The sequence below is a fragment of the Chamaea fasciata genome, unplaced genomic scaffold, assembly GCF_029207755.1.
Source record: "Chamaea fasciata isolate MVZ Bird 193981 ecotype frontalis unplaced genomic scaffold, bChaFas1.0.hap1 SCAF_15, whole genome shotgun sequence".
In the NCBI taxonomy this organism is placed as follows: Eukaryota; Metazoa; Chordata; class Aves; order Passeriformes; family Sylviidae; genus Chamaea; species Chamaea fasciata.
Genome location: NW_027094100.1, coordinates 2460350 through 2483958, shown reverse-complemented (window position 1 = coordinate 2483958; position 23609 = coordinate 2460350). Strand labels below are relative to the sequence as shown.

At 41.6% G+C, this 23609-nt stretch overlaps 1 protein-coding gene across 7 annotated transcripts in view; it reads left to right on the top strand.

Moving 5' to 3' along the window:
- Positions 1-23609, top strand: part of TENM2 (teneurin transmembrane protein 2) — a 615717-nt gene extending 592108 nt beyond the window's left edge. For all 7 annotated transcript variants that reach the window (XM_066196982.1, XM_066196981.1, XM_066196980.1 and 4 more), the window contains 8 exons: positions 158-312; positions 809-1683; positions 7910-8085; positions 9645-9880; positions 14815-15111; positions 16279-17893; positions 20515-20645; positions 21896-23609. In XM_066196982.1, coding sequence (XP_066053079.1) covers positions 158-312; positions 809-1683; positions 7910-8085; positions 9645-9880; positions 14815-15111; positions 16279-17893; positions 20515-20645; positions 21896-22657 — 4247 coding nt within the window. In that variant the 3' untranslated portion in view covers positions 22658-23609. The remainder of the gene's footprint in view (positions 1-157; positions 313-808; positions 1684-7909; positions 8086-9644; positions 9881-14814; positions 15112-16278; positions 17894-20514; positions 20646-21895) is intronic.

Sequence of the window (23609 nt, the reverse complement as noted above, 5' to 3'; positions counted from 1 at the left end):
TGTGGGTTGTTGGAGGGTTCCAGGACCTGTGCTCAGGTTGGGAGGGAGGAAGGAACAGGGGAAGTGAACAAATTTCACCATCTTGCAAACAAGGCAAAGCCTGCCTTGAAGCCAGGAGCCTCAGTGCTGCACTGATGCCTGGGTTTTATTTTTGCAGGAATTGCAGTGGATAAGTACGGACTCATGTATTTTGTTGATGCCACTATGATTAGAAAAGTGGATCAGAATGGAATTATATCAACCCTGCTGGGCTCCAATGACCTAACTGCTGTTCGACCTCTCAGCTGTGATTCCAGCATGGATGTCACCCAGGTAGATTCTTACTGCATTTATTTTCCTCTCTGCCTTAGAAGAGATGGGCATCTATTTTGAATGACTGCCTGGCCACTTAAAAAATACATTATGCAGCACAAGATGATAACGTATTTGATTGGTTACTGAAATGAGTGAACCATCCGTTTTTACTGTGGCTAACACAGTTTATTTATGCAACTATAGAGAAATAAGGTTGAGATAATGGGAGTTATTGCCTTAATTGCCTGTTTTTCTGTAATTATTGTAGAGCTTCCACAATGTAGCATCCATTCTTGCACAGAAAACACAATTAGCCAAAGTTACAACTGCACGTAGCTTTAATATTTCCGAAAAACAAAAGCATTGTTTGAAATAGTTGCCGTTCATGACTTGGTTTCATGATTTACGCTGATAAACCCCTCACTGATTTGCTGTTGTTACACGTGGAATTTTAAACACTAGGAGTGTACTTTTCAGTTTCGAGTTTTACAGTAATAATTTGTGCAACTCATAGGTACGGCTGGAGTGGCCTACTGATCTCGCTGTCAATCCCATGGACAACTCCCTTTATGTCCTAGAGAACAATGTTATTTTACGGATCACAGAAAACCATCAAGTTAGCATTATTGCTGGACGCCCCATGCACTGCCAGGTTCCTGGTATAGACTACTCTCTTAGCAAACTGGCTATTCATTCTGCACTTGAATCAGCCAGTGCCATTGCCATCTCACACACAGGAGTTCTTTACATCAGTGAGACAGATGAAAAAAAAATTAATCGGCTACGCCAGGTAACTACCAATGGAGAAATATGCCTTCTTGCAGGGGCAGCTTCAGACTGTGATTGCAAAAATGATGTCAACTGTAATTGCTATGCTGGGGATGATGGGTATGCCACTGATGCCATCTTAAATTCACCATCTTCCTTAGCTGTGGCCCCAGATGGTACCATCTACATAGCTGATCTCGGAAATATCCGCATTAGGGCTGTCAGTAAAAACAGGCCCGTTCTTAATTCCTTTAACCAATATGAAGCTGCATCTCCAGGAGAACAGGAGCTGTATGTCTTCAATGCTGACGGGATTCACCAGTACACTCTGAGCCTCGTTACCGGGGAATACTTGTACAATTTCACCTATAGCAGCGATAACGATGTCACGGAGGTGATGGACAACAACGGCAACTCCCTGAAGGTGCGCCGGGACGCCAGTGGGATGCCCCGCCATTTACTGATGCCGGATAATCAGATTGTCACGCTGGCTGTTGGCACTAATGGTGGACTCAAGCTGGTCTCCACACAGACCCTGGAGCTCGGATTAATGACATATAATGGAAACAGTGGTCTCTTAGCAACGAAGAGTGATGAAACAGGATGGACAACATTTTATGAGTAAGAATGTTTTTGGATATATTAAGCGTACATTTATTTTTCAAATGGTAGTGAGTAGGCCCTAGACCGACGCTGCTGCCGTTTGTTGTAGGTTTTTTGCTGATACTGAGCAAGGCTGTTGCGCCTCAGTCCAGGGCGATGCTGGAAATGGTTAAGTGGCTTTGTGATGGCATCAGTTGTGCTGGGTCCTTTGGGTGGGTGCTGATCCCCCTAGATCCCTGCCTGGGGTTTGAGTTTGGGGCAGCTCATCCCCAGCCAGCACAAAGGACCATGTGCCATGGCCAGAACCCCAGCTTAGTTAAGCTGCTGTTCATAGCCAGCACGACTGCCCAGAGCCCACAGCCAGATCTGCAGATCCCACAGAGCTGCCTCTCTCTAGGAACCCTCACGCTGCAGCTTCTTTTGGAACTCAAATTATCTCTCTTTCTGTTCAGCCTCATATATTACTCATGGTTGTTGAAATGTTGATTAACTTGAATGATTGTTCATTCCTGAGACAAGTGAGGAAATTAGATCCCCAGCTATCTGTCAGACCCCTGGTGTAAGTTCCATAATTTGTAGATAACCCAAAAGCACACCGGTGTTCATGAGCATATAGATTAAACAGACAGAACTTCCTCTTTAAGTGAAATTCATCTGAAGAGATGAGGTTCAAAAGTATGCTAAAAATCTAGAAAAACTAGTCCGATTTTTATTAATATTTATCCTATTCTTAGTAGTCTTATTGCCATTTTTGATCAAAACGATTTTTAAAAGAGAAGCTAAATAACACATTGAAGAATATACTTAAGTATGGCAAGTCTGATGCCATATATTTTGTCTGAATTAGTTAATGATTAAAAAATATTCCCCAAATCAGTGAGAAGAAAATAGGAATAAGGTTTTACATTTCATTTTAAACGGCAGTCTTGTATTCAAGGTGGCAGACTAGCAAAGGCGCTCACCTCTTTAGTTTATTGATGCATTCGGCTTGGCCACCTGTTTTCTCCGTGTAGAGAAGACGTAAGGAATGCAGGAACAGGAGGAGCAGCGTGGAGTGGGCTCTGCCCTGCACAGAGGGATGCTGCAGTCGGTTCCCGTTGGAAGGAAAGCAGTGCCCTCTCGTGGGGCCCTGCGTGCCCAGCCTCTCGCTCCTCTCCTCCAGCCCGGGGCTTCGCCTGGGGAGGGGCTGCTTTTTCCTTAATATTTTGCAAAAATTGTCTCTTAACCGCAGATTCGTTACACAAATAGTTCAGTTATGTGACCGCACAAAGGTATTACCTGCTGATCATAAGCTCGAGTAAAAGCTCACTGCACTAGACAGAATAAAATTTCATATCATTGCTAATGACATGTGGATGCCTCAATAGGTAGCTCAAGATGCAGTCATACAGATTAATTGTTTCTCAAAACACCAGAAATGAATGATAGAAAACTAAATAGCAAAGTAATTTAAAACTCTACGTGAAAATCCATAAAACATTAAAAAATGTCTTCAGAAAGTTACCGGTTACAAAACTGGTGCAACTGGTGTCTGAGAGTCACACCAAGTGCTAAGTTAATGTGGTTTATTAGAAAAATTTTATTATGATTCCTAAGGAAATACAGAAGGTAGGGCCTCTGATGTCTTCCTGAGACCAGCTGAAAATGTTCATTTAATGTGAACATAGTGCTGCAGATTTTTTTCCAAGATCAAATAAGAAAAGATGCACAACCTTTGCCTCAGGTCAGTGGCAGTTAAATACCGTATTTAGATCTAAATAATACAGCCTGAGGTACTGTCTTTGATAATTAGTAACTTTGATGAGGCAGCAGAAATAACTTATTTCTCCCGGGTTTGTACATACATTCTCATAAGCATAGAGCCCACAGATGGGAGAACCACAAAGACATTATTTAAATCAAATATACAAACTTAATCACAGTCCACAGTCACTCAGTACTGGTTTCTGGTTTCTTTTGTACCTTGAAACAGCTCCTAAGAGAAAACTCTCTATTCATCATTCTGCAATATTTTTTGGTGGCTATAACTTAATATCAGTTGAAGATGAAAGAAGTTTTCAGCCAATGAGAGTTTATAAGGACAACAAAATAGTTTTCTGAGCAGTTACATTCATGCATTCATACAGCTATAAACAGCACTCAAAATTGTTAATATGGCAGCAGAACTGGAAAAGAACAGAGGTCTTTTCAGTGGTAAAACACTACATGAGCTAAAGTTCCTATGAAAAATTTATGTCAGTGCATTTATATCAACCAGACGCTGAAGTGCCCTGTTATCTTATTGGGTATATTCCTCTCATTCATCTGAAACTTTACCCTGAAAATGCTCTCCGAATTAAATTTGTACAGTTCATCTAGGTGTACATGTGCATGTGCAGAGAGTTGCAGACACAAGCTGCTTTGTGTGTGCACACTCCATACGTGAATTCTATAGATAGCATCTGTGCACGTGCATGCAGCTCATTTGCAGTAGGAACAGCCAAGGCTCTTCAATAATAGAACAGCTACCAGCAGGCTCACATGGGGTAATTTAAGCTTGGCTTGGGCATGAAGCACAGATCTTTGAAGCAGTTCCCAGTGGTATTCCTCTTGGTCTAGGGAGCATCTTGAGAGAACGCTGCGGTTTTTTATTTGAATCGGTTTTAAAAGGGAGAAAAAAACCAGGGCTGTATGTAAATGCGTGTGGATCTGTGCCTTGCCCAGCTCCGTGTTGAGTCAGAAGCTGCTGTTCCTCCTCTCCGCGGTGGTGGATATGGCTTTGTCCTTCTGCTCCACCCATGAGCTGTCAGGAGCGCAACTCTAACCTGAGACCGGGATGCTGGTCATAAAAATTGCCTGAGGAACTGAAGTGCCACAGCGGTGGCCAAGGGACAGCAGCCCTCGGGGCACTGTCACAAGGCCACTGAAGGGATGCACAGAGGCTTGTAGCTACCTGAGAAGGTGCCAAGTGCTCTCCTGTGTCCCAGGGACAAGGCTGAGCTATAGGTGTGGCCATGGGCAGCTCAGAGCCACCAGGCTGGCAGAGACAGCCACCAGCTTTGTGCCTGGGGTCACCCAGAGCTGTCCTGGGAAACCTTTGCCCGCTGGCAGGGGGCCTTGGTCACAGCTAGCAAAGACTTGGTGAGGTAGCAGTGGGGAGGTGCTGGGTTTTTGTTGGTTTTTAAGATACTAGCATAGAGAAAGTTTGTTTGCCCGTGTAATTTTATTGGTAGAAAAACTTGGGATGAAACCTTACTTTAACTGAAGTCAGTAACAAAAGCTCAGGAATTTCAGTGTAGCCAGAGCCCACCTCATTTGAAAATGTAAAGGTTGTCTTGTCAGACCTGATTCATCCAGGCTGGTGCTGTGTCACAGACTGCAGTAGGTAGAGACTGCTTCTCTAGAAGCAGCAGAAGAAGACACCTGGTCAATTAATATATTTTTCATTGTAAATTTTGGTTTTTTACTTCATTAGGCCCAGGTTCATGACATGAAGAAGACAAATACATAATAATTTAATTCATATATAGTTTATTCTTATTATTCAGATAAATGTCTGGGTGTTGTATTCTACTGAGCACTTGCTCTCACATAATACATAATTTAAAAAAAACATTAGGAATATGTCACTTAAATTTAGTGGTATATAAAAGGTTTCTGTTATATTAATTTTATTTTTTTTACCTTTAAGGTATTTTTTTAAATAAGATTTTATTTTGATACAATGGACAATATAGAAATGCCTTCTTTATATATTGGTATCACTGTGTGTATATATAATTTAAATAGTGAATTTTTTATATATCCTACTCGTAATCTAAACAGTCTGCAGATCTTCAAGGAAGGACTTTTGTATGTATTTTGTTAAGTGTATCCATCACTTGCTTATAAACCCGTTTAATCTCTACTGTTGCTGCTTTCAAAGCTGTGAGCAGCACTGGGGAGCACACCCCATGGCAGGGGTAAAACAATCATTTCTTGAAATAGCGCTGGAATATTTTCATTTTTCTGCTTCACTCTCTGTACATCCACATCCATATTTACTTTTTAGACTGCACTTACACTTTGAATAGAGATTTCCAGTGAGTAGCCCACAGCAATCCCCAGGAATTTTTCCTAGGTTAATTAAAAACCCAGCAATGTGAATGAAGAGTTTAAATTAATGTCTCATTTGCATTGCCCAAAATATATTTGCTGATGGGGAATTTCACCAGCCGTTTTTCTGGAAGTTCACCGAGTGCTGCAGAGTCACACTGGAGACACTCACGGTTTTTTCTAGTTTGTCCTAAATAACATTGTCTGCGCTGTAAGATTTGACATCCACGTGTTCTCTTCATCACTCTGCTCATCATGAAACACACCACATACCGATTCTTAAGGGGCCTTATTAACCTTTCAGATTTTCAAAATTGTCCATTTTTTTGTACTTTTTCTTTTCCCCTGCAAGACAGATGCTTGGCTGGATCAAGTTCTTCCTTTAGCTGTTCTTTTGGGGTGCTTTTCAATTTTTTTTTTTTTTTTTTTGTGAAGACCTTTATTAAGACCTAACTAAACCCACTTTCATAGATTATCTAAACATATTATCTTTTTTTTTCAGTATTTTGCTGATATGATAATGTATCTATATATAAATATATATGTATCTGTGGAGAGAAACTTGTGACTATATTGAGAAAAATCATGCTGCTTAATCTTTCTTTGATCCTGAACTACTTAAATGAACACAATGTATTATTGGTCCCTTTTAGGTCGCATGATGCTTTGTTTTATTGGTTTCCTTCTTTGCCTAATACTTCCATTGGTTCTGGTAAGGCTTGTTGCTTCACAGGTGACTTTTTCCTTCCTCCCCAATATTCAGTTGAATGGGTGCAACCATTTGCAATCGATTTGAAAGTCATGTATTATGTTCGTTTTAACTGAGGAGCCCCAATCTCTGTCTTAATTTTTTTAGATATGCTGTACTGTTCAGGTGGCCTAGTCTGAGGTTTCTGAGTGTTTTAATTGTAAAGCCATGTTGAAAGCTCTGATTTTTTTCATCTTTACAGCTAACCACCGCCTACAATGAGCTGACCTAGCTCCACGATACTAAACGTGCTCCTCTCCTCTTCTGTTACTCTCAGGCAGTGCAATGGATTTACCAGTTCTCTTCCAGGCTTCCTGCTCCCTGCATCTCTACATTCCAAGGATGACCAGTTGGTTTTAATCTCTACCTAAACTTTTCCCTTTATCTACACAGGACATTTTTTCTTGCCTTTCTGCTCTCTAGAAGCACGCGTGTTTTGGTAGCGGCTGGGTGAGAGACTCTCGTACGAGCAGAGAATTGCAGCAAGCAGAGTGTCAGACTGGAATGCTGATTTTGTTTCAGGTCCCCATTTTTCGTCCCTAAGATCCAAGGGATTGCTTCTTTAGCAAATGTATGCACACAACTAGAGCATACTGCAGGAAAGGGGGAAAGGGTATGATTTGATTTCCAGCAGCATTCCTTCTTTCTCCCCACCTCAGGCTTCATACCTCTAAAGAAACTTAACTCAATAAAAATCATGGAAAACCTTTTTTTCTTTTTTTTTTCCTTTTTTTCCTTTTTTTTTTTTTCTTTTTCTTAATCTTTATGCTTCTGGAGCATTTAACTAATTTTCTAAGGTCTATTCTGAGTGCTGACTGCTGCCCTTTGTGCAACTCCAACCTCTATCCTGCAGTTTTCATCTTTCATCTTTATGAGCCAAAATACTGACCCCAAAATGTAGTTCAATACCACAGATAAGATCTAAATGAAATTATTATGTTGTCATGCTGATGTCTTTTTTAATACTTTATGGCAAGTTATTCCTTGATATGTCACTCAAGACCATACTTAGTTTCCACTAAGTATTCGAAAGCAAATGTGCAGTTTATGCAATTGTTTATTGCAGTGTCCATCAGAAGTCCACTTCCTTAGAGTGAAATGCAACTATTAAAATGCAAACTAATTTACTAGTTATAATTGTTTGAGCCAAATATCACTCCATATATTCATAATAATTAATTTAATAATTTAAAATATGGTAGCCTGCATTTGCACCCAGGTAGTTGAGATCAGTATCTAAAAAATATTATTTCATCATTGTAGACTCTTTCAAGAACAGAGAAATAGATCTGGCTAGGATGTTCTTGAAAATCTGTTTCAGTCTGGGTTTTTTTGCACAAATGTGGTGCATTATTAATACATTGGGTATTGAAATGAACATATATCCTCATGCTTTTTTGCTCTCACTAACTTTTCTATTAGCTATGATCATGAAGGGCGTCTGACCAATGTAACACGTCCCACTGGAGTGGTAACTAGCCTTCATCGAGAGATGGAAAAGTCTATTACCATCGACATTGAGAATTCTAATCGGGATGACGATGTCACGGTCATCACAAATCTCTCCTCTGTGGAGGCTTCCTATACAGTTGTTCAAGGTACCAAAGCACACTTCTCAGCACACCTCCTAACCACACACGCAGCCTGAGAAAGCAGTTCGCTAACGATTCGTGTCATTAGTGCACTTAGGAGCAGGGGGAAACCGTGTAAGGTTTGCAAGAGAAACTCTCATAAAGCTTATTCCTAAAATGACAGGTCTTCAGGACAGGTAAGAGCCATTTCGCAGCCCTGCTTTGTGTCAAGTACAAATGGTCACTACCTGCTGGGGAAAGTTAGTCCTGCCACTGCCTCCTGGGTCAGGGTCACTTCATCCACTTGCATGTTTCTCTACTTCCCTGCAGAATTGGTTCTGATTTCTGTGCCACAGAGATGCAACCTGACTGCTGGATATTGCTGCTGGGGGAGATCCTTCTGGAGAGGCTCAGGAAGCTTTCTAGTAGAAGAAATCTTCTAAATTTATACACTGCCATTAATTACAGTGTAGAAAAATCAGGGCAGTGGATGTTGCGGTGCCACAGATGGCCCTTCCAAGAACAGTGTTACAGCCTGAGTGTGGCAGGAGGCAGCAGCAACACAGGTTCAGAGTTTGTGTAGAGCATTCCAAGCACCACCCAGGCATTGTATCTGATGAATTCAGTTATCAAAGATAGACTGAAAGGGATTTGGTGAGTGATGGGGCTTTTTTAATTAAGATATAATGTCACTGGAATGAGAATATCATCATCAAACAATAGTCTCCTCCTGACATAAATGTCAACATTTATAGACTATTATACCGTGACAGGTCTGGTTACAAAGACTTAATTTCTCTTATACCAGATGATTAATTACGCAGATGCTGTCCTTCTGTCAGGCAAATATTGATGTGTTGCTGACAGCTGCGCACTCTGGCACTCCATCCTGGCTGAGAGGGGCCTTGCCTGTGTCAAACAGCTGGAGAACTGCATGGCCAGAGAAGCACGGGATTGTTTCTGTAACTCTTCTCCGACAGGCTGGCTGTGCACGTCAGGCCAGTGTGGTTCTGCTGGGGAGGCAGGGAGGCAGGAGAGGGACCCACTGTGGCTGCCAGCTTGCACTGCTGGAGCCTCACACCTTGAGGATTTAAAGCCACGCTGTAATTCTGTGCAAGGCCTCTGCTTGGAGACAGTTTTTAAACAGAGGGAAACAAAAAAAGAAGAGGCACGCACTTCTACCTACTTACAAGAGTCCAGCAATCATCTTCTTTTTTTTTTTTTTGTCCTGGAGTTTAATGCTTTGTTGTTTATCCAGCAGTTCAGTTTTCAGGAGGTTTTGTTCATATCAGAAATAAATTACGTGGTTCAACACATATCACTGTGCATTTTGATTCACAATTAAGACTGAAAGGAAAACATAATGAAATAAACACAGTATCTCTCTGCAGGCTCACTGTTACACTACTGTTCTTTACATGAACCAGTAACATCTGTAATTTCCACCATAGTACCACGTAAATGGTAATTGCAGGCTGACTTCATTTAACATCAACAGGAGTGCAATAAAAAACCAATCAAATTAAGCTATATGTTTTCTTTATGACTGGAGTAGCTAAATTATTTTCTTTTCATTATTGCTGTAGATCAAGTGAGGAACAGCTACCAGCTCTGTAATAATGGTACTTTGAGAGTGATGTATGCCAATGGCATGAGCATTAGCTTTCACAGCGAACCTCATGTCCTGGCTGGGACTGTGACTCCCACCATAGGACGATGTAATATTTCTCTACCCATGGAAAATGGTTTAAACTCAATTGAATGGCGCCTGAGGAAGGAGCAGATTAAAGGAAAAGTGACGGTGTTTGGAAGAAAGCTCAGGGTAAGTAGAACTTGCTGTTACAATAATCACCTTCTCCTCTTTGGGCAGAAAATTCATTTTTTTATTTTGAAGGACATCACTTGTACTTGTTAAAAATGTACAACTCTGGGATTGTCTTTGGTGTGACACTGTTAGAGAGCTCATCACGGCTACTGCAATCAGCTATAGACCTTCATTACCAGAAGTATTCCAAAAGAGATTGGTAAAAATACCTAGAACATTACAGAATCACAGAATCATCAATGTTCAAAGAGACCTTCAGGATCATTTAGTCCAATCATTACCCCAGCTCCACCATAATTGCCGCAAACCATATCCCCAAATACCATGTCCCAATGCCTCTTGAGCACATCCAGAGATGGTGACTCCACCACCTTCCTGGGCAACCTACTCCAGTGCACGAACACTCTTTCAGTGAAAAAGTTTTTCAAGTATCTGAACCTCCCGTGGTGCAACTTCAGGCCGCTTCCTCTTCTCCCTTCATTTGAGATATGGCAGAAGAGATCGACCCCCAACTTGCTAACTCCTTTCAGGAACTTGTAGAGAGCAATTAGATCCCCCCAAACCAACTTTTCTGCAGATTAAACACCCCCAGCTCCCTCAGCTACTCTTAAAAATATGAAGCCTCCCCCAGCTTCACTGCCCTGTTACTGCAAATCACTCTGCCTCTCAAGGGGGTGGGAATCTGAGCACTCGCCACTTGTAAAACTGCCAGGGCAGACTTACCCCAGCTAGTGCTGGGGAGCAAACACAACTACAGCATCCTGCTGCTGTAAAATCCCCCTACAGACTCACTGAGACAGACATGTTGTGTTTATTCCCTTTCCCAAATGGCACGATCGGAAAATAATTGCCGTAATTACAAAATTGTAGGCAGAGGATAAGGAAGCCAGTCAGGTCGTGTAATCCATCCCCTGCCAAATTAAAGATCTGCTGCAGCTGGATTAATCCCATTCTGTTCTTTGCTGGCCTGGTTTTCACTGATTTTTTTTTGACTGGACTACTTCAGTGTGTGCAGTTTTGGAAGGGATTTGAGATGCTGGGCAGAAAGCAAATGTAGTGCTGATCAAGTCCTCATTCTTTTAGCAATTCTTTCAACATCACTGAACACAAGATACAGTTCAGTGTGTTCAAGATCACATAGCAAATGCGATGTATGTAAGCAATTATGTAGTGATTTACAAAAAAAAATACTTGGATGTTAATTTTTTATATTTTCCTATTGCATGGCATCTAATTCCCAGTGTTGAGTTAACATATCTTTCCTTCTTCTGACAAATGCTCAGAATGTACTTGTTGGGGAGAGGGGGAAGGTTAGACAAAAAAAATTGAAGGAGATTAGCAGCTAATCCTTAATGACTAAATTTCATGGCTGTGTAATTGATTTTTGATGTGTTGACCTGCAGCAGTTGATTGGAAGTGGAAAATAGATCAGCTCTGCATTTTGACTAGGTGTTGTTCAAAATAAAAATAAATAGGATGCTGAAATGAAATCGCAGTAATCCTAACTCTCAATACTAAAAATTTAATAGAGGTACTTGTGGTAATTAGCTGAAGTTAAACACATCTTAGTGCTGAAACCTTGCCTGAGATAGATTTTCTTGCACCATGTTTATGCAAATCAAAACAATGCTTTATCTAGCAACACCTCAACATTTAATTGTCTGGTGTTAGTTCCTGTAACAATAATCACATATCCATTTAGCTCTTTTAAATGAAAATCACTATGAGATTATCACAGGTTGAGTGGACTGAAAATGAAATTTGAAAATGAGGGAGAAAGCATAGAATGTATTTGCATCTCATTTATTCTAATTCATCTTTATAAATTGTTCAGTGAACGAAGCAGAGCAAGTGTGTTGGAATGCTGTGGGGAGCAGGTGGCAGGCAGGGGCAGCTGTGGCACACAGTGATAACAGAGCAGGGCACTGCTGCAGAGCTGACAGAGCAGCAGGGCCACCTCCTGGAGCCCCAGTTCACAATCAGTGGGACTGGAGGGGTGGGCATTCCTTGTGATTCACCTCTTGGCTGAGTACTTCACCCTGCAGTACTCTGAGGAATATTTGCTGGAGCCCATGCCCCTGTGCTTCAGTAAGTGAAGATGGGGGCAGACTTTTTTTTAGGTCCTGTTTTGATAGGACAAGGTGTGGCAGCTTTATCCAAAGGAGGGTAGATTTAAAGTAGTTATACAGAAGTTTTTCATGGTGATGTGGTGAGGCACCGGCACAGGTTGCCCAGAGGGGTGGTGGATGCCCCATTCCTGGAGTCATTGAAGGTGAGGCTGGCAGGGCTCTGCACAGCCTGTTCCAGTTGAAGATGTCCCTGCTCAGTGCAGAGGGGTTGTACTGGGTGATTCACAGGTCCCTTCCAACCCAAAGTATTGGCAGATGGTGTGAGCCCTCACACGGCGGTGCTGCCTGAGCCCAGGCCCTGCCCAGCCGTGCTTTAGGCACATCCCAGGCACACACGTTGGAATCTGCACACCTGCCTGGGCACATGTCATGAGCCTGAGAAAGGAACTGCAACTTCACCTTTATCTTGCCCCACTCTCAGTCTGCTGCTGTTTGATGCACCACACGTTCAGTGTCTTGCTGTAGTTTCAGATACAGTCCTGATAAGATTCCTGTCTGAAGAGTTTTTATTGCGGTGCAGCATCGTGTAAGTGATTTCTGTGGCCAGACCTTTCCAAGGCACAAAGGGCTCGTCCCTATGGCCGCATCAGCAGCAGCCCAGGGAAAACCAGGTGTGCACGTGGGTAGTGAACAAAAGAAAGGGCTTGTTGAGTAATCTGCAGTCGTGACTTGTGACTGCTCTTGGTGTTCCCAGGAAGGGTGGGAATTAGTCAGCCTGTTTGGGTTTCTATATAATTAATATGATACTGCAATTACAGTCTCTGGTTTTACTTATTTTTACAAATGCAAATGAAGGTACTGAATTACCCAAGCAGGGGATGTTCATGTGTGCATCTTCAAGTGATGTTTGGGTGTGTGCACAGCTCTTGGGTGTGTTATCATTTTTGAAACCCTATTAATTTTGTTTTCTATGGCAAAGCCAAATAACTGTTACAATATTTTTGAGAAAAGAGAGGATACCTGGAGTCAGACTTTTAGACTTTTCTTCATGCAAATTACTATTGCTGTTACTGTAATGGAGGGAACAAACCCCAGAAATCCTGACTGATTTATGAAGCTTCAGAAGTTACAAAAAACCAAAACAAACAAACCCCCCAAAGCTAAAAATTCAGTTCACAATCTTTCTGAAAAACTTTTTTTTTTTTAGAAAATCTGCTCACCCTTTAAGAAATTGGGCTATTTCAGTCATACACTAACTCTTTAATTCTGTAGCTAAATGTTTTTGAGAGGTCAAAGCTCTCTTCAGCTGATAAAAAGGGGGGGGTTTTATGTCTCTGCCATCAGGGTTGATCATACAAAACAGGAGTTACCAGTTGAAAAACTACTGATGTTGAGTTTGGCTTCCCTGGCTTTATTTTCATTGCAATGGGAGAGCAGAATGTGACTTGTTTTTGCCCCAAGGTGTTTTAAGAAAAATACTCTGTCTTCTCTGTGAATCACAGGGCAAGTTGTTGCTGGGATAACCTTTGGGAAAACCTACAGAAAAAAAGCTTTTTTTTCCTAGTAATTGCCCACTGAGGAAATGCAAACTGTTAAAGAGATTAATTTCATTAATGGAAAAAATTAGGATAATGAGCGATAATTTGAAATAATTATTTCTTTACAAACACAAATCTGTATTAATTTTAAATGTGTCTGTATAACTGAATTTCTACTGAGTTGGTTGGGGTGGGAATTGGGTTTACCCCTGCCAGTGAATATATCTCAGAATAACTTTCATGTCCTCAAGAAAGGCTCAGGGTTAATTTACATATTGTTTGATGTACAGTTTAATTTTGGATAAGAGGAAACGTTGCATTATCAAAGCCACTGTAAAATATAAGCTTAAGAACAAATTCCCAGAAACTGATGAATACTTTTTAAGTAGTGATTGCTCTGAAATTATATCTAATTTAAAAACTTCTACTTTATTAATGATACATCTACAATTAAATTACTTAAGAAGCTTTATCAGGTTACAGCATTAGCCTGAATTCTATGGCTTCCCCCCCAGTGAATATATTTTGGTATCTCTCATTATAGCACTCTCACTAGAAGCCTCCCCATTTGGCATTCTTATTCTCCTTTGCCTCTGTTTTGCTCTTTTATTTAAAATAAATCTGGCACTGAAACACTTCGTGCTGTACTTTGAATGAAAATTACAACAAAAAAAGGAGGGGAAAAAAAGAAATATATTTAACCTAATTATTTAGCACCTTTGCTGTCAGCACTTGAAGTCCATCTTTCCCAGCCTGTATGATAAGGATTTTAAGATCCCAAGTGAAGGATCTGTTGAATATTTGGAAATTAAATAAAGAAAACAGTAAATGAATGAATTCTAAGCAGGGTCTTGCAATTATAGAAGCCAAGTGGCCAAACCTCATTAAAGACACAAAAATTTCTTCTGTTGTTCTTAGAGTGATTGAAGGGGAAAAGGTAAAAAGAATAATGGTGGAAGTACAAAAATAAAAGGAAAATAGTAGAAAGTAGAAAAATAGAATAAGTAGAAAAATAGTCCATGCAAAATAATTTATTTCTCTGCACTTTAAGACCTAGGTGTGCAGAATGTCAGTCTGTTCTGACCATAATGGAAGCTTTTTACTGTAGGATATCATTTCTCATGTGGCAGTCAGATGGGAAATACCCCAGTGAGACTCAAAATTATTTGAATGCACTACCAAGTAGAAAGCAAAATCCAGATAACAGGAACCCTACGCTTTTCACAGAGGATTTCCCTGTTGGGCAATCCTATTTCCCCGCGGTGAACCCAGAGGGAGGGCATGCCCACTGTGCACTGAGCGCAGCCCCTTTTCCCTCCCGCAGGTGCACGGCAGGAACCTGCTGTCCATCGACTACGACCGCAACATCCGCACGGAGAAGATCTACGATGACCACCGCAAGTTCACGCTGCGCATCATCTACGACCAGCTGGGCCGGCCCTTCCTGTGGCTGCCCAGCAGCGGCCTGGCCGCAGTCAACGTCTCCTACTTCCTCAACGGGCGCCTGGCGGGGCTGCAGCGCGGCGCCATGAGCGAGAGGACCGACATCGACAAGCAGGGCAGGGTCGTGTCGCGCATGTTCGCCGACGGAAAAGTCTGGAGCTACACCTACCTGGAAAACGTAGGTGGTGGTGTCGTGTTGTCGCCCTGATTTTTTCAGCCTTCTGATGTTTTACGTTTCTGTACCGGAGTTCTCACACATAAGAGAAATGAAAAGTGATGTTTTGTAAACTATGCATTCCTTCCTGGGGGAAGGACAAATTGATAGACTTCTAAGTTGGCCAGTGGGGTCAAAGAGGTGTCAACCTCATGGCCCAATCGCTGATCAGACTCCAAAAACTATTTAAACCCTAGTCTCAAATAAACGTCCTTCCTTCTTGTTCTCACAACCAGACAGCGCGAGTGTAGCTTTTTCGTGTCTGTCTGGTGACATCGTGTCTCCTCCTGGCACTAGCTGCAAGGACACAAAGCTCTGTTTGGCTTCGTGACACGTAAATGACGCACGCCAAGTAGCTAAGATTTGATGTATCCCAGCTGTTAACCATCCCCGGTCTCAAAACTACTTCTTTTTCAATTAGTCAACTGAATATGACTCATTCTTAATGGGAAATATTTTGTTCATGGTTTCTGTCTTTTGATATTTTCCTGCCGTAGAATGGCAATAAATTAACACAATGAATTGTGTTTAATTAAGCCCAAAAATGCATGACTAAACCTGACAAAAGGTTCATGTAGAAGCAGGTAATTCATCTCTAATTGTTACTTATTAAATGAAAGTATGGTAGTGCATTTTTACTTAGCCTAAGTAGCACACTTCAGTCATAAAAGTATCTCAAATACCGCAAAACTGCATATTGTTTTCCCTTTCCCTTCTTGTAAGTAAACCAGAGGTGATGTTCTCTGCTTAGTTTCTCACATATTTCACAGTAGCAGTTGTAAATTACAACTACTGGCAGAAAGATAAATCAAGTCATTTATCTAACTCTTCTGCATCCCCCAGGGAATAAAAAGGAAAAATTAAAAAAAAAAGTCGTCCTACAGGGAGGACAGCTCACAGGTTGCTAACCTACACTTTCTCTGGAGCATCAGTGTATTGATTTCCAAGGAGCAGATCCTCTCATCTGGCAATGTGACAATATTCCTGAGCAGCTCTGTGCCCCTGACTAATATATCTGATTCTCTTTGTACTCATTTAACATTAGTGCCTCTCCAGTAAACTTTCCTTCAGTTCCCTCTCTCAGGCCACATGCCGACAGCTGGTAATGATGTGTTGTTGTTTCCCCTGCAGTCGATGGTGCTGCTGCTGCAGAGTCAGCGCCAGTACATCTTCGAGTACGACTCGTCGGACCGCCTGCACGCCGTCACCATGCCCAGCGTGGCTCGGCACAGCATGTCCACCCACACCTCCGTGGGCTACATCAGGAACATCTACAACCCCCCCGAGAGCAACGCCTCCGTCATTTTTGATTACAGCGATGATGGCAGGATTCTGAAAACATCATTTTTAGGTACCGGCCGACAAGTCTTCTACAAGTATGGAAAGCTCTCCAAGCTGTCTGAAATTGTTTATGACAGCACGGCAGTTACTTTTGGGTATGACGAAACTACGGGTGTCCTAAAAATGGTGAATTTGCAAAGTGGAGGATTTTCTTGTACGATTCGCTATCGGAAAATTGGCCCTCTTGTTGACAAACAAATCTACAGGTTCTCTGAAGAAGGAATGGTCAACGCAAGGTTTGATTATACATATCATGACAACAGCTTCCGAATCGCAAGCATCAAACCCATCATAAGTGAGACGCCTCTTCCAGTTGACCTTTACCGTTATGATGAGATTTCTGGCAAAGTAGAGCATTTTGGCAAATTTGGAGTTATTTATTATGATATAAACCAGATAATCACCACGGCAGTTATGACGCTGAGCAAGCACTTTGACACCCATGGGCGCATTAAGGAAGTGCAGTACGAAATGTTCCGGTCCCTGATGTACTGGATGACCGTGCAGTACGACAGCATGGGAAGGGTGACCAAAAGAGAGCTCAAACTGGGTCCCTACGCCAACACAACCAAGTACACCTATGACTACGACGGAGATGGGCAACTGCAGAGCGTGGCAGTCAATGACAGGCCCACCTGGCGCTACAGCTACGACCTGAACGGGAACCTCCACCTCCTGAATCCTGGAAACAGCGTCCGACTGATGCCACTGCGTTACGACCTCCGGGACAGGATCACACGCCTGGGGGACATCCCCTACAAGATCGATGACGACGGGTTCCTGTGGCAGAGGGGCGCGGATGTGTTTGAGTACAACTCCAAAGGGCTCCTGACAAGAGCTTACAACAAAGCAAATGGGTGGAGTGTCCAGTACCGCTACGACGGACTGGGCCGGAGGGCTTCCTGCAAGACCAACCTGGGGCATCATCTACAGTATTTTTATGCTGATCTTCACAATCCAACAAGGGTGACTCATGTCTACAATCATTCCAACTCCGAAATCACCTCTTTGTACTACGATCTGCAAGGCCACCTCTTTGCAATGGAGAGCAGCAGCGGGGAAGAGTATTACGTGGCCTCTGATAACACAGGCACTCCATTAGCCGTGTTCAGCATCAACGGCCTCATGATCAAGCAGCTCCAGTACACGGCCTATGGAGAGATCTATTACGACTCTAACCCAGATTTCCAGCTGGTCATTGGGTTCCATGGAGGGCTGTATGATCCTTTAACCAAACTCGTGCATTTTACCCAAAGGGACTATGATGTCCTGGCTGGGCGCTGGACATCTCCTGATTACACCATGTGGAAAAAAATTGGCAACGAACCCGCTCCTTTCAATCTGTACATGTTCAAGAGTAACAACCCTCTCAGCAATGAACTGGATCTAAAGAATTATGTAACAGGTGAGACTTCTTCACATTTATAATATATAACACTACAGCTTGGAAGCTGATTTGGGAAAAAAAAATCCAGCTTCTCCTTATGAGCCCTTTGCTCAATCCTCACATCAAGTTTGGGTCATCTTCCTCTTTTGGCTATGAAAAGAACTGGATATTTCTGATTCCTTGGTACTGCTCCTTCCTGAATGAAGGGCTCTAAGGGAGAAGCCATGATGAATTATGGAGGGAAAAAAATAAAGTTTTCCTGAATATAAAATTTCAGCACAGCCATAGTGCTCCTCTTATTGAACTAGCACTGTATAAAGAAGTATTGATTCTAATTCCATATCAAGAAAAGTGAAGTCAAATATAGTATTCACTGACAGGTTGGTTCAGGATCACAAACCAGAAGTGCTCAGATCTCTTTCTTTCAGGGCTGTTTTCAAAATTAGCTACTGACTGAGCCCATGGGCACATTATGAATTAGTACCAAGAATGGATTTAATTAGACCTCTTTTTCCTATTTAACTTTTAATATGCAAACAATCTTTAGTCTTTAAAATTAAATCCTTGATGTTTTTTAAGATTATTTCATCCTGAAAGACTAATAAACGTTATGGATTGTGTAGAGCAAAGAAACAAAAGTAGTTTTGATCACATATGTTAGAATTGGGTAAAACTTGTAACCCTTTCTTAATGAGGAATAATTTTTCACTTAGTAACATCACACAGTACTTGAACTAGCTGCTGGCAGTTTCTAAAAGGAAAGGTAATTAATATGTCTTCAGGAAAAGCTTTTTTTCAGAATTGAATATGCAGTATACAATAATCAGTAGTGATACCATTTAAAAAAGGAATGATCCTAATTTTAGCAGTAATTTGAATTTCAAGAAAAGTGTGCATTTCCTTCAAAGAAAATCATAGCACGTTTCATTAGTACATTGCAACCTAACAGTAGGTGTAACACACCACAGGTTCTAGTGGAGCAACTTTGCAATTAGGAGATAATGTGATTTGTATCTGATAGTGTGAAAATACTGGTAACTAAAATTGCCTGGTTGTCCTAAATTCAACAAAAGTCCTATTTTCATCCACCACCCTTTGGTTTTGATTTTCAACATCATCTTACTGTGTTTTGCTACATTCTGAAATCATATTTATTTGATTTATCCATCCACTGGATGATACTTAATGGGTGATGCAAATATTTGCTGCTGCAGGACTGAACAGATAATCTTTGACAAGAAGTGATTACGGTCGCACCTTTGTTGTCATAGTTAAAAAACACACACACACACACACACAAAAAAAACAGAGAACAAAAAAAAAAGCCATCACCAAAAACCCTCCCCCCCCCAGTCCATTCTTACTGTTAACCCCTGACACTGCTTTATTCACAGGTTTTGCTGAAAACAAATTCCTGTAGCAAGTGCAGTGCTGTAAAGAACATTAGCTCAGCAAAATAGTAACTGTTTAGTATATAGGTCCCCTCTGGTTTCTGTGGAATTAGAGCAGCTGAAGTGAATTGTTCAGGAGATACCATTTTACCATAAAATAAAATTGAAACCTTATAAGGACCAGTAACCCTGTGCTGTCCAAAGGTTCAGGAAAAATACAGTAGGCACTGTGTGGTGGGAGATGGATACAGATACCTCGAAGAGGCAGAGTATTTTACTACTTCTTTTAGAGTCAGAATTGCCAAGAAAAAAAGACTTTTGGGGAAAACAGGCTTTGCAACAGCTCAGCTCACAGAAGTGGCAGTAGCAGCATCAGCAGCCAGTGTGGGCCAGCAAGGAGAGATGGCCAGTGGGAAAGAAAGGAGAGATTTTTTAAGCAAAAATTATCATGAAAACAGGAAATGTTTCTGTGTCAAATGGAGTCGTGAACTTCTTTTTTTTTGTTAAAAGAGTTATCATTTGGATAACTAAAATACATCATTAGTTTTTCATACCTGGTGAGTGAGAATTACTGTTATTAACTTAGTTACTCAGCTTTTACACCTAGATGTGAGGACAGAGTTTCTGTGGTTGAACCCACATCTGGAACTTGCTGAGGCTCACCTCAGAGCAGAGCTGTAATCCTCCCACACAGCTCCTACTTTCCCTGGAGGCATGGGGAGGATATTCTAAATTTAGACATCTGATTTACAAATCTAGCATCTCACTGCTTTTAATGGAGCCTCCTGAGACCTGATGACAGCTGATAGAAGTAGGACATAGAAGAGGAGCCATGTCTTTCCCCAAAGGACTTTGCAGATGTTTTTAGAGTGTTAACCTAATAAAATATCATTATACAATACAGTTTATAGGTTACACACAGTAGCCACATCTGACAGAAGGTGTCAGAGATGGAACAAGTACTGCATACTGTAAAATGTTTGGATAATTCATGTGCTCTAATGGAAAAGAATGAAAGAGCTGGTATATTCCTGATTAATTATTTAGGGTAAACTTAATGCAGTGTTTCCTGTGCCCGTTCACGGTGGATTGCTACAGTTCTGTAAAGTTTCATCCTGTAATATTAATTGTGGCTTCAGTTGCTGCTTGAAATTAAGGATGTCAAAGAGGGATTTCCTAATTTTTTTTATTTCCTCTATTTGTTAAACACATGTGTTTCTCACTTAGCTGCTTTCTTTTGATTTTTAGATGTCAAGAGCTGGTTGGTGATGTTTGGATTTCAGCTTAGCAACATCATTCCTGGTTTCCCTAGAGCAAAAATGTACTTTGTGTCACCACCATACGAGCTGTCTGAAAGTCAAGCATGTGAAAATGGACAGGTAGGCAGAAAGATTAAATTACTTTTCTGGATAAATCTGCCCCACTCTATGGAAAGAATCACTGGCTCTTCTGTAGTTACAGCAGAAGGCCAAGCACTTAATTCAGTGTAAAGTGAAGTGAGTATAGCTACATTTTATACTAATGAACATATGCCTTTCATGCCAGCCTTCGTTGTTATCACAATTACAGTGTCATTAGTTTGTCTTTTATTGAGTTATTCCTTGATTAACAAGTTGTAACTCGATTAACTTGATTAGCAATGACAAAGGGAGACTTTGTCAGGGTAATTTGTCATCTCTTTTACCTTTGGTAAAACCATCCTAATAATGTGTTGCAATAAACTTAGGCTGGTACTTGTTTTACTGGTAAAAAAGCGTTCTTCTTCTCACCCTGTAAAAGGTTTTCTTAGCACAATTTGTCATTTTTCTAGTTAGAGGTTTTGATTTGCTACTCCATTTCACTTCAGTTGCAGCGTTCGTACTTACTTGTCAAGTTAAGGGTGGACAGCAGGATATGGGTTTAACTTTTACAATAAATTTCAACCCATTTAATAAACTTCAGAAGAGTATTAGGCCAATTCCAAACCTACTCTTTGCTAGGGTGACTTCATCTTTGTGGTAATACAATAGAAATAATCATCTAAACCTAAGCACACCACTTTCTCAGGCTTCTAAGTCATTTCAGAGTCTAAACTCCCTCTTCAAGAATTGCTTTGGTGCTTCTGGGCCCAAATTTCTTCTAGTTTCAAAAAAGGTTATATTCATCAGGCTTTTAGCTATATATAGTGGTTGAAATCTCTGGGAAAATGTGTCCACAAGTTAAGTGTCACCTTTTAATACATTGATTCTGTTTGTTTTCAGCTCTGATTAAAATTGTGCTAGACTTGGGCCTTTCTTATTCATTCTGTGATTGGCCAAAATTGAAATGCGTGGTGCATAGGTGCTACAGAGGGTGATGAGAAGCATTTAGTTGGTCTTACAGATGGCAAAATAATTTGCTGAATGAGTATTTACCTCATTCTGAACAAGAGATGGAGGGATGGATGGATGGATGGATGGATGGATGGATGGATGGATGGATGGATAAAAGGATGGATGGATAACTATGGGTGGTCTTTTGTAGTCTAGAATTTTTCTCTGCACGTCTTTCCTTTAAAAAAGTAAAGCAAGGATCATTATTGGTCTCTGAAATGAGTTTGTTCAGATCTGCATCTTTGGTATTTTTTTTTGTTTTGTTTTGCTTTCCCCAGCTAATTACAGGAGTGCAGCAGACGACAGAACGACACAACCAGGCTTTCATGGCTCTGGAGGGACAGGTCATATCTAAAAGATTACATGCCAAAATTAGAGAAAAAGCAGGCCACTGGTTTGCCACGAGCACTCCCATCGTGGGCAAAGGAATCATGTTTGCCGTGAAGGAAGGCCGTGTAACCACGGGTGTTTCCAGCATAGCCACGGAGGACAGCAGGAAGATCGCCTCGGTCCTGAACGGCGCTCACTACCTGGAGAAGATGCACTACAGCATCGAGGGCAGGGACACCCACTACTTCGTCAAGGTGGGCTCGGCCGACAGCGACCTGGTCACCCTGGCCATGACCAGCGGGAGGAAGGTCCTGGACAGCGGCATCAACGTCACCGTGTCGCAGCCCACGCTGGTGGTCAGCGGCAGGACTCGAAGGTTTACGAACGTTGAGTTCCAGCACTCCACGCTGCTGATGAACATCCGCTACGGGCTGACGGCCGAGGCGCTGGACGAGGAGAAGGCCCGAGTGCTGGACCAGGCCCGGCAGCGCGCCCTGGCCGCCGCCTGGGCCAAGGAGCAGCAGAAGGCGCGGGACGGGCGCGAGGGCAGCCGCGTATGGACGGACGGAGAGAGGCAGCAGCTCCTCAACACGGGAAGGGTTCAAGGTTACGAGGGATATTATGTCCTGCCCGTGGAGCAGTACCCAGAGCTAGCAGACAGTAGCAGCAACATCCAGTTTTTAAGACAGAATGAAATGGGAAAGAGGTAACAAATTAACCTGCTGTCATCCTTTGCTGGATGAATCAGTAGTCGTAACTGTTATCTCCTCTCCTAAGGAGATGAAGACCTAAATGGGGGCACTAGGCTGAGCTACTCTGGGATAGTAAAGTGGCAAAACAGCTCATATTTTTTGAGTTAAATGCTACTGTTCAAGTGATTAAAAACCACATCCTGAAGTGGACTAAAGCCAGACTGAAAACTCTTAACCGTACAAATTAAAAAGTACCCCTGAAATATTACCCACTTGTTCTGGGTCTAAAGAAAAACAAAAAGAAGGCCTCGTATTGTATTACCTCACTCCATTCACACGTGAGCAAACTAAGAAATCCAAGTGGGCCACTTTCACTAACCAGCTGATGAAACACAGATGATTCAGACTGCTTGTTTGATAAATATCCAAGAGGTTTTCATTTAAAGCAAAATACAGATGCATTTAAAACATGACTTTGGGGTGATTTGTGTGTAGCAACTGGAGGACAAATGAAATGCAAGTGAGAGCGCACTGGAAATAGGAAAGGAAAATATATTTAAAAGTAACAAAACCACACTTGCACTCTGACCCTCCACTTGTCTGGCCTGAAGCTTAACTTATTCAAAGAGGGCAGAGTGTAAAGTTACATTCAAAATGGTGGCTATAAATCACTACAGATAAATTTCATACTCTGTTTGTCTTTGAAGATTTCCATTGTGGACAGTATAACACAGTTACAGGGTGTAGTCTGTTTAGATTCAGTAGTTTGTTGGTATCAGTTCCAGTAGAGCTGTGGGCATTGTGTTACACTATTGCAAATGGGCACCACGTCAGATCACCCTGTACATACATCAGCCAGAAGGCACAATCACTGTTTCAGATTTAAAAATTATTAGTGTGTTTGTTTGGTCGAGAAACTGAGACAATCACATTACGGTCACCACAAAAAAAAAAAAAAAAAAAAAACAAA